At 43.6% G+C, this 12,250-nt stretch overlaps 1 protein-coding gene across 1 annotated transcript in view; it reads right to left on the bottom strand.

Annotated features, from left to right (window-relative positions):
• Positions 1-2,710: 2,710 nt before the first annotated feature.
• The window catches only part of pard3aa (par-3 family cell polarity regulator alpha, a), a 315,517-nt gene continuing 305,977 nt past the window's right edge, over positions 2,711-12,250 (bottom strand). The window contains 3 exon segments of the mRNA XM_030767365.1: positions 2,711-2,870; positions 2,872-3,141; positions 7,718-7,845. Coding sequence (XP_030623225.1) covers positions 2,711-2,870; positions 2,872-3,141; positions 7,718-7,845 — 558 coding nt within the window.

Genomic DNA, 12,250 nt, shown 5'->3' with positions numbered 1-12,250 from the left:
TACACAGAGAACAAAGGACAAAAGTTCTCTCCGTTTCCAAACTGTACGCATTCCTTCTCTACATGCCCAGCGTCACGGAGGCTTTCAAGGCTAGGCTGGGTGAAGGAATGGTGCGTCGGCAGTGAATGACAAACATATTTCTTTCCATTTATGTATGAATGAAGTAAACACAGAGACTAAGCTATGCGATTATAACAAAAACACTGCGGAGCAAGATTCCCTTTAACCACAAATAGACAATAAAGTCAACCGTTTATTGTAAACATGATGGAAACAGCCCTCCTTTATTCTAGATTTGATATGTACAAAGAAAGCTGTGTACCGTTAATACAACATATATAAAGTCAAAGATACCAACTGCACTGTGCTTACAGGTTATTTTTTTTTCTTTCAACACCATAGTACCTTTAAGAGAAAGTACATAAAGAGAGTCATAAAAATACAATGTGCAGATTACTCTTTTTTTCATGATTAAAAATGTCATGTATGGAAAAAAAATTAAAACAATTGTACAGACTCAAAATAATTTCATGTAAAAATATGTGCATTAGATGACACGGTATAATAAATTTAATGAAAAAAACAACAACAACAAAAAAAACATTGTTCCCTCCATGCAGGCACTTAAAGCAGCTCCAGCTTCAAAATACACACATAATATGAAATAAACACACACACACACACACACACACTCACACAGTCAGACACAGAGAGACAGAGACACAAAACAGCTACTGTTTTTCCGGCAAGTTCTCCATCTGTCCAACAAGCATACATGCATGGAGAAACAACTCTGCAGTCCTCAGTGTAGTATGGGGGTGTCCTTTTTTTCTCTGCAGGAAAATAACAGCAACCCCAAAGCCCCAAACAGAGGAGAGCTATCTCTCCTTGCTTTACATGGGAAACATGAAGTGTACTTTTTTCACAAAGAAGAGATGAGAGGGAGAGAGTACGACAGTACGACAGAAGATGCCAGACAATCTTTTGTTCCAAGCCTTGTTTGGGAGGCTTAAGGGGAACTGATCAGTAAGTCGTTGTTTGGGAGGCTTAAGGGGAGCCTGTCAGTAAGTCGTGTTGTCTTCAGAAGGGGCTCTCTCCCGCTCCTTTAGCTGTGCTATCCCACGCCAAGTCTTTCATCCAACTGCCAAACTACAGTTCACAGACATGGAAAACATCATATTACAGGCCCTGCTCATACACATACACACATACAGGAAAGCATGTACACACCAATACACACAGACAGGCAGTCAGACACACATCCACACACGCACACAGGATGATGTAATTCTTTAAGAATATAATATTATCAGTTACAGTTATGGTTAATGTTAGTAGGAACATACTGTGACTGGTACTGTTGTGATAGGCGCATTAAAGTCAAATTTAGGGTGAAAAGCGGTTTTTACACACATCTGTGGTCAGACTGTAGTCTGACTGTGTCAATGGCTCAGACGGCGCTGCTGTAACATGAGCGCTGTTGTTCTTGTTGTGGCACGTGAGAGGCTTGCCCATTAACCTCAGCAATAAAAAATTTAACACAGACCAGCGTCCAACCTGACTGAGCTACTGTAACCAAAGACGCTTCATACAAAAGCAAAAGGACGTAGGTCACATACACAGGGCGCTGCTGACTTAAAGGCTGCTTACGCACGCGTGTGTGTGCGAGCACACAGACACACGCGCGCACACACACACACACACAGACACAGACACAGTTCTCCACTGAAACGACAGACAGATCCATTTTGCATAAGGAGTGTCCATTAATAACACAAGTCTGACCCCATTTACACCAACGCATTCCCAGGAGGAGACAGTTTCATACTGGGAGGAGATCTGCAGGTTTACCTCTGTGTTTGAAAGGAGCAGGACGGGGGGAAAAAACAAAAGAGGAGGTGAAACAGACACACAAAAGAGGAATAGGAGGAGAAGAAGGCTGGTGTGAGCTGGGTGAGGAACGTGTGTAAGGTTGAGAGGATTTCCTAACCCAGGAGACGGGTGGATGTGGGGTCGCGACCCAGGCGTAGTCATACTGCAGAGTTCAGCTACGCTGCTTAACCCTGAGGGCCCAGTCACAAAGCGCTGACGCCAGTGTGCACACACACACACATGTACGCGCACACACACTCAAGACACATGCACACAACACACACACACACACTTACAGCCACACGCAACACATAAGTGCACATGGAACACAGAAAGACACACACACACACACACACACACACACGACACAGACATGCGCGCGCACACACACACACAGAAACATACACACTAAGGATTATGTCCACCAGCTGACAGATGATGTGCCTTTGATATGAGTGCTGTAATACTGTTTGAGCATGTTCTCATTTATATCAAGGAGCTTGTTACAATTGGTCTGGGGCAGTGTATGATTTCAAGCTGAGCTGTGTGCAGGCATATAAACACTCAATCACAAATACACACACACACACTAAACAAACACACACACACACACACACAGACCAACGCACTGAGGGAAGTTGGATGGAAGACCCTTATCCACAGAGTCTATTAAAAAGAAATTTCTGAAAAAAAAAAGAATTGGACAGATTAAAACATAAAAAGCCTTAATTTGATGACAACAGATGTGGGTCAAAAAGTCTTAAGAGTGAGCTGGTCTGTGTTCTGACTCCAGTCTCTTCCTGTACTTTATTGCTCTGATACAGTCCCTGCCTCTGCTTCAGGAGTAAAACGGCCGACCCTTCTCTGGCGTCTGCAGCCGGTTCAGACGGGCAAGCTGGGTGGGAGAGGGGGGTACATCCTGTCGGTATGGCCCTTTGGATTGAGCAGTGGTGGGATTTGGGGCGGGGACAGGAGGGGCGGGGCTATAGGGATTTGGGGTGTTTACTTTCCTTGGTCTTGGCCTCCTGCTCTCGCCGTCTCTGCTCCTGCCTCAGGAGCTCCTGGGTCTCCAGGAGAACACGGGCGTTGAAGCCGCTGGCCGCGCCCAGGTAACCGTTACTGCTGCCCCCTGCTCCGGCGCCACCTCCACGCGAGCCCTGGTAGCTGGAGTAACGCGGGTTCTCCTTGGCTGTCTGAAATCCCTCGCCCGGGGGGTACACCTTGTCCCATGAGTCCTGAGACACCGTGCTTGGGTTCTTACGTGGTTGTCTGAAAAAATGGAGAGAGAAGAAAAGACAAATGTAATATTTAATAAAAATTGAGATAAATAAATTGGCTTGTACATGACCTTGTACATAATTGGCTTGTACATAACAAACATACAGAGGAAAACACAGAGAGAGAACAGAAGGACAGGACTGGGTAAGAGAGAAAGAAAGAAACAAACAAACAAACAAAAAGAAATAGAAAAGAAATAGAAAAGAAAGAAAAGAAGGAAGACTAGAGGGATGGATGGATGGATGGATGGATGGATGGATGGATGGATGGATGGATTGTTGAACGGATGGATTGATGGATGGATGGGTTGTTGGATGGTTAAAAGCACCAAAAAGTCAGTTCTACTGAATGCCTGAGTGAATACGAAATTTATCCAACCAACAATTTCAGAGAGGAGACCAACCACGAGTTAACAACTGTCCACAGGGATATTACTTCTGCTCCGAAAATACATACAAACAAGGCTTCAATCTTAAAGATGTAAAAAAGTCTCCTTCCTCCTAATTTAGCCTCTTCAAAGCCAGAGGAGGCAGTCAGGAGTGCTTAACGAAAAAGAGACAGTAAATGGCAGCTTCTCCTCCCGGCTCCCGCCCCCTATCAGCCAATCACCTGCCAGGATTTTGACAGACGCCTGCTGGAGCACCCATTGCTTTGCGGAAAAAAAAAAAAGAAGAAGAAAAAGAAAAAGAAAAAAGAAAAAAAAGCCCCCCCACAATGCATGAACCTTTGAAATTGTCCCTAAAAGCAGTTATTGTGAAGCCGGTACGCTTTGGCTAAAGCGTGTGTGCACCCCCAAGCCTATTATTAGGATCCATTAAGGCTGAGCGCTAGGCTGTCTGGGAGTGGCATCCCTGCATTTTCACCGTTGAGAGAAAAGATTCCACCTATCTGGCCTCACACGCTTTCAAAAAAAAAAAAAGAAAAAAAAAAGGGAGAGGCCAAGCGTGCAGAGAGGAGGCGAGGAGGAGTGCAATTGCGTGCGTTTAGCCTCGTGCGCTCTCCGTCGCCATCCAATCCGCCAGGCCCAGAGTCTCTGTGTGATATGTGGGACAGGGACTGCTCTCCAGAGTTAGGCTGTACTGCACTTGTTTTTAAACAGCTTCACATGGTTTAACAGTCATATGAAAGCCGGTATCAGTGAGAAATGAGAGCGATTTTTTTTTTTTAAATGTTTTTATGAATGTCGACCGAAAATGATCATCGTTTGATGTACCAATTCTCTGAAGCCACAGCAACTCGTGTTCTTTTCTCTTTTCAAAGAGGATTTGTAAAATAACAAATGGAGTGATGTTGCAGTGTGTTTTTGATTGCACAAGTTTGCGGTGATAAGTGCTGAACTCTAACAAAACATATGCACCCCGCTTCTCTCCAGCCCTGTGAACACAGAGCATAGATTAAACACAAAGAGAGAGGGGAAACATATGGCTCAGTGTGTGGAGTGTGTGTGTGTGTATGTGTGTGTGACAGATTGAAAGAAACAGAGACAGAGCGTGTGTATATACATACACCGTGTGTGTGCTTGAGAGGAAATGTGTGTGTGCACTTGACAGAAAATGTGTGTGTGAGAGAGACACTGTGCGTGTGCATGTAACAGAGTGAGCGATTATATTTTTTTATGTCTGAGAAAAAAATGTGAGGTTGCATAAGTGTGTGTGTGTGTGTGTGTGTGTGTGTGTGACAGAAACAGTGAGAGAAAGACAGAGTGGGTGCACATATATGTGTATGTTTAAGAGAAAATCCAAGAGAGTGTGTGTGTGTGTGTGTGTGTGTGTGTGTGTGTGTGTGTGTGTGTGTGTGTGTGTGTGTGTGTACGCGTCAAAGCCTAGACAGTCTTCTCACATGCTCAGTCCAGCACTGTGGGTCAGTGTGTGAGATTTATATCCCTTAACATAACAATGGCCATTGTTGGGCAAGGAGAGTGCTTGGTTCCTCCTCAGAGCAGACTGATTTACACAAAAAAACCTCTTGTGTCAAGCGCCCTACGGTACAGACATAGGTCATGTCTAAGCCATAGAAACACACACGCATACACACACACACACACACAAACACATACACACTTAAACCTGCTAATCAAACTTAAGACTTCTATACAGTACATTAGTACTCTTAATCAACTAATCTAGCTACTGCTAGTATCACAGGCAACAGAGAGAGTAACCATGACATAGAAACAAATGCCTTTTTTGTCCGTAAAAAGTTCAAAATAGGAACAATGTAAACTGATGAGATCAAAATTTACAAGTGCAGATTCGATGATGATGAATCAAATTCATTAGAATGCATTCATGGCAGTTTTGTTCAATTTGTCATGATGCTCTTCTCTCTCTGTCTCTGAGTCGGTATGAAAGAATGGATGGAAATGATTGGTTGCTTAGTGCTATGAGGTAAGTGCTGGTTGAATGATGACATGTTAGAGAGAGGTAATATTGAGAATGACAGAAGATCATAAACAGCTTGAGGACACGGGGCTGGAGATAGACGCCATGCCCCACACTGCCTGTGTGTTCTTCCAAAGCAGCTGGGATGTATCATGTTTTATATTCAAATGGGAAACACACACACACACGCACACACACACACACACACACACATTGATGTTTATGTAAGTAATCAACTATACTCACATGTGTACAAACCGAATACTGTAATCAGAAGGAGATGAAACGCAGAATAAATAAATTATACATAAAACAAAACTAAAAAAAAAAAAAAAAAACTAAAACATTTTTCTTTATACTATGTGCCAGATGAAAGACAAGCAAAAATATGAATGAATCAGAGGGTGTGTGTGTGGTTGTAGGCAAACATATGTAAGCCTGTGTGCGTGCATGTGTGTGTGTGAGTAAGAGAGTGTGTGTAAATTGTGCGTGTATGTGTGTGTGTGTGTGTGTGTGTTTGTGAACACCAACACACAGCTGTTGTGTGAAGCTACCTCTCTGTTTCACATGACTCCCATTACACTTAATAAGCTTTGGCTCCTGTTATCTGACTCTCTCTCTCTCTCCTCCTTACTAATCCAGCTCCAAAAACAAAGCCCTTCATTAGACCAACTACAAGTCTGAAACTCCTATGTCAATCTGTAACTAGTCCTGAGTTCTCCGTTTAAGCCAGAGAGATCTCTGTTACGTGGCTCAGGGTGCTTAGCACTGCTATCAATAGTGGAGGAGACTAAACAGCACTAATGAGGGTCTACCGTCCTGAGAATGCACCAGTGAGCCTCTACAGGTCAGAGGTCACCTCACACCAGCCCTGCCCCTGGCTAACGGAGATTGTATGAGATTATTGGAGGAATGCGAATCAAAGGAGACAGTCGCATATGTGCATACTGACTTTTTCCCAAGGGAAGTCACAAGACTCTGGTCTCTGGTCTCCTCCAGTGACAACTTAGCGCTTTTGGCTGGTTTTCAATATAGAGCAATGTCAGAAATGTGACTGGGCTGGGTATTAGAAATTGGTGAACTGACTTTAGTCCTGACCTTCTTTATCAATCCTGAGAAATACTGCAATGTATTAAGACTGGCATGGCTGAGAAATGTTTGTTCCGGAAAGATCCACTCTTATATGCTGGACTTTGTCATAGCTGAAGGAGAGAGTGGTTGTACTACTGTAAACATTCTGAACACGGCACTGTTTCAGCCAATAAAACAAGAGACATAGCTGCAGGGAGGACAACACACACACACACACACACACACACACAGTGCAAACTCTCTTCTGCCCATTCTGTCTCTCAACACTAACAAAATCTGGCATGCGTTCTGCGTGGAAAAATTATGAGGTGAAAATGTATTGCATATTTAAAAAGGAGAAAAAAAAGAGAAAACAGTAATAAATTCTCTGAAATCCTGTGTCAAATTTTATCAGCTGTGCCTTTGTTAATGTTGGCTCTCTACTTAAATGAGAAAAGCTTTGATGGTGGTGTTTTGCACTTGCTGTCTGTAGGCTTCATGCTTTATATGCGCTGAAGTTGATTAAAAAAGATAGCTCACAGAGACAGCTAGGAGAGCACTGGTCTCAAACTTGGCCTGGGGTGAGATTACAAACGGTGTAAACATTAAAAACATTCTTGACAGATATGCCAAGGGAAAGAAAGAAAGCGAGACAGAAAGAAAGGAAGAAAGAGAGAGAGAAGGATGAAGAAAGGGGGAGGAAGAGGAGGAGGAGGAAGGTGTCGAGAGAAAGTCGGCAATCCCTCCAAATACCACTGAAGGGCCAAAAAAGCCAGACTTGCCAAGATAAACTTCCTGTAGCATTCTGGTTTGTCCAGCCACATTTGACTCAGTTTACTAAGGGCACATTCTTCTTGTACCACAGTCACTGGGACACACTGTTGCTTTGAGGACTACTCTACTTTTCAAAACATAGCCAAGTGCCATGTGCGTTCACAGGGGATTGCAGACAGGATCAATTCCACGAACTCTCACACTTGCAGAGATGAAAAAAACTATCCTCAGCTATTGATTAAGTTGGAGGAAAACATGTTTTCAGGTAATGAAACCAAATAAGAGTAGTGAGAGAGCGACAGGGACAGAGAGAGAAAGTGTGAGAGAGACAGTGGTCCTACCGTGGTAGGGAGTTGTACTGTCTTTGGGCTTGGGAGAAGGAGTCTCTGTCATCTTGTCTCTGTCTCTGCATCTGCACCTCCACGGACACCGAGTGACGTCCAGTCGGCGTGTAAGAGCCGGAGTTGGCCTGAAACACACATCCCCATTACACCATAACACACCAGTCCAGTCACACAAGCACAACCACTTTCTCACTGCCAGAGCCATGCATATACAGTGACTGTCAACACACATATCACATGGTAAAAGAGGAAGAAGCATCCACTTTAAAACACAGGCACATCTGGGTCTACACAGCAGTGCAGTAAATCTGTCTCCACCCAACACACATTCCTTTTATCTCCTTAAAAAAAAAGAGACAACAGAGAAGAAAAGACATTTAGAGACCACCATTACTCATACTACATACCACCATGCACCCAAAACACATGTATGTAAGACATGCAGACAAAATAACATGCAGAGTCAAGGCACCCCAACACGACAGAAGAGCTTTTGAAATAGTTCACCCTTTAGAAAGCGTTAGCGAGAGTTAGCCGGTGTTAATGACGCCAACAAGAGCGCTTTCCATCGCTCTGAGGAGTCATGCTAACGTCATTAGCGCTTTCCACACGTCGATTGAACTGAAGGCGAGTAGCACCGCTCGACCCCATTACAGTCCTCATTCTTCACAGGGGACCTTAGCCGCGCGTAATCCGAACGAGGAAGACTGCCAAGGGGGCGGGTGATGGGTATTGGCAGTCATTTAGTCTAATCGCTAATGAGCTACCTGATGATGATTATTATCATGGAAACACAATAAGTATTAGAGAGTACTTGCTTCACTGGTGGCTGCTTCATAAGAGCTACTGAAGCGAACATTACATGAAGGTATGGAAATGAACATTAGGTTGATGTTTGGATCAGTAGAGAAGGTGTGTGCAGTATGTAATGATGTTCTGGGAATTTTGAATGTACATCTCTTTGGAAATGCTTCGAAATTGGAACATAACAGCAACATTAGAGTTAGTTCAGACGATGTACAGTATTTAGAAATGTCGTCTATTGACGGACAGCTGTGAAAACACTCAAAATTAAACATGCACACAGATGGGTTTCACTGCAAATAAGGCAATTAGGTAATTACACGTGTCAAATGGACGAGGGGGTGAATATCAATTCTACTATAATAACACATGTACCTCCTAAATACTCGGCCAGCTGAGAACACCGTATCATATTAACCAGGAAAAAAATGAGTAAAAAGAAAGTATGATTTCATTTAGGACGGACAGCGGCTATGAGAAAATAATTAGACACTTAGAGGACATTTCTTTAAATGCAATTTGATTTCGGGAGGAAACCATTTCGGAGAATGTGATATGGAATTATGTGCGTGTCTGTGTGTGTGTGTGTGTGTGTGTATGTATGTGTGTGTGTCTGTTTCCCTCTCGAGACGACATCTCATCATGAGTCTCTGATACATGACAGGAGGGAATGATCAGTCTTGCTAACAGAGTTAGGCAGGTTAGGGAATTTGATTACCCACAGTTCAACAGCACCACTACGAATTATAAAACATGACATTCTGTGCAAATCCAATCCCGGGATGGCATGTGTCAGCTTTGTCTAATTTGATAATGAAAAAAAATGATGTTGGGTTCTTTCCCTTTCTCTCCCCATTGCATGTGGCATGACCAGATGAAAAGAAACGAGAAGAATAAAACAAGCAGCCACACCTGTTCAAACAACAGTTAGCTCCCCCACAATACAGAGATAGATTAGTAATTGCGAAAGTCATTGGCAGCAATCAGAGATAAGAATGCATGAAATAGCTGAAGGAAAAAAAAAAGACTATTGGAGATTTTCAAAATATGTATAATCGTTACGATTACAGCAGAGTCTGACCCGTAAACTTTGGCATCAAAGTGAGGCCGTTCAGGCAGGGCCAGGCCGGGTCAGTGCATGCACCCAGACTCCTTCCCTTTGCCTGACATAGCAGTGTTTACTCCAGCACATAGAGAATGACTTCCAGAGATCTGTCCCATCTCATTCAAAAGAGCAAACATATGGAATGAGTTTCCCCACTAATGTACTTGACTGAGCATGTAAAGGACAAAAAAAAAGAAAAGAAAACAAAAAGAGGAAGGAGGGACAGAGAGGGAGGAGGGGAGACAGGGAAGAGAGAGAGAGAGAGAGAGAGAGAGAGAGAGAGAGAGAAAGAAAAAGAGAAGAAAAGGTAGTCAGAGGAGAGAGAGGAAAAGAGAGAGAGAGAAAGAAAATGAAAAAGAGAAGAAAAGGTAGACAGGGAGGGGGAAAGAAAAAGAGAGAGAGGTGGAGAGAAAGAAAAGAGAAGAAAAGGTGGTCAGGGAGGGGGGAGAGAGGGAGAGGGAGAGAGAGAGAGAGAGAGAGAGAGAGAGAGAGAGAGAGAGAACACAGACCCAGACAAAGGCTCTGTTTAGTAGTAAATCTCTCTCTAAAGGTTTCTCACAGAGCCCATTCGGCCAATTTATTAAGCGTAAGCTCAGTCCATTTGAGGTAATGCCACTACCAACTGCTCAACTCCAATCCGCTCAGGGCGAAGTACCGCACGTCTGCCCCCGGTGTGGTTTTCCGCCACTTCCTGCTTAGAGCAGACGGTAGTCTCTCTCTAACTCCCACATCAGGACCCCTCCCCAACTCACAAACACACCCCCCCTCTTCCCAGACCCCCTCTCGCCCACACACAGACGCAGATGTAATTCAACAACAAAACATCTACGGCTACACCAAGCCAAACATATCATATAAAGATACTCAAGCAGAACGAATGTGGGGTTTGAATGTGCTGTAGCACATTCCACTATACCCGAGTAAGTGGTTAAGAGCAAGCAACACAGTACTTGTATTGAGTCGAGATAATCTTATCTACATGGCTGAAATGTAAAGGAATACAGTGCAGAGCAATTTGTATGAAAGAAAGAGAGGGAGAGAGAGAGAGAGAGAGAGAGAGAGAGAGAGAGAGAGAGAGAGGGAGAGGGAGAGAACGAAATAGAAGGAGGATAATGCCTAATCTGGAAACTGTAGCTGGCTTATCTACAGAATTGCCGCCTCATTATCACATTGTGCGTTCTTCTGTGAGTGACTCCTCGCATTGTTCGCCTTACTGCAGACTCGAGTTCATTTGGTGTTGTGCCGATAACCTTTCCTCAACGTTGGCCAAGCGTAGAATGCGCTTGCTGAAGACATCTCAAAGACTGCACAGTCAAGTGACTCCCTTGCTTCTCATTCTAATCAAAGAGAACGCAGTGTTTTTTTGGCGGGTTTTTTTGTATCTAGATGTCAAAAGCGTCGTGTTCAGATATGGTGGCTGCCTTTTCGGCATGCCGAGTTAAAGATTTTGAGAACAACATAAGGAGAATGCATAAATACTGTGTGTGTGTGTGTGTATGTGTGTGTGTGTGCATTAGATTCCAGAACCAGCATGATGTTAATGCGGTTTTCATCATCCAACCAATCAAAAGATAAACATTTTATTGCTGAAGTCACACAGGCATGCTTCTAGAACTGACGATGTTAATGTGCAAAACAACAAATGACAACAACAATAACAACAACAACAACTCTAAGCCAGAGAGAGCAGAGCAGTTTTCTCCTGTCTGTGATGGAATAGTGGCAAGAGTCAAACTTCTGAGAGAGCACACGCCTTAGAGTTGGAAAGGTTTGTGTTTGTTGTCAAATCAAGCCCCGTGTTGCCTGTGGCTGAGATGTCATCTGGGAAGGAGGTCTCACAGCTTGGGTTTACCCCTTCTCTAAATGGACGATGTAACAAGTGACGTTTGACGTCTGGATTTCCTCAAAGTTATATGAGATCTTCTTCCAGAAGGAACAGATCACTTGACAGAATCGGAGTCAAGATGTTCATGATAAAATCTCAAGTGAGAGACATTTTCTACAACATACAATTAGATCTTCTCGTGAAGAGCTACGAAAATGTTTACCCGACATAAAGGCAATGAGGATATCATAACAAACAGTTATATGTAAGTTTATGAGAGCTAAACTTCTATGCCAGGTTTCTGTTGTCCCCCTGTTACGTTGCTGTCATGTTGTTTAAGTTTACATAAGCTTTGATGGACTCTTATGACATGTTATGGCATTTCAATGACACAAGTATATCAGGTTATGGCAGGGGCCCCATGTGTACCACCACCACCGCAACTGTCTCCCCCTCCAGTCCCTCAGAATCAGCCTCGTTTTAACAGCAGTCAACCTCAAGCCATGAATGACGACTGTTTATTTCTGTGGAGAAACACCACCAGAGAGCAAAGGGCCCACTTAGAAGCTAAATCAACGTCAAAAATATTTGTGTTCACAGAGAGGGGGAAAGAGTTTGGGGTGTGGGTGGGGGGGTCGGAGAGGCTACATTCTTTGGAAAGAAGAAAGAAGATCATCGTGAATTTACTTTGAAATGAGAAGTTCTGGTGGGCCAGTGGTGGTGGTATGCGGGCCAGAATGTGTTGTATTACACCTCATCTACACACAAACCTCCTTTAGATATTTGAGACGCATGG

This window comes from Chanos chanos, chromosome 3 (assembly GCF_902362185.1).
Source record: "Chanos chanos chromosome 3, fChaCha1.1, whole genome shotgun sequence".
Lineage (NCBI taxonomy): Eukaryota > Metazoa > Chordata > Actinopteri > Gonorynchiformes > Chanidae > Chanos > Chanos chanos.
Note: the sequence above shows the minus strand (reverse complement) of the source record. Positions and strands in the feature narration are given on the sequence as shown.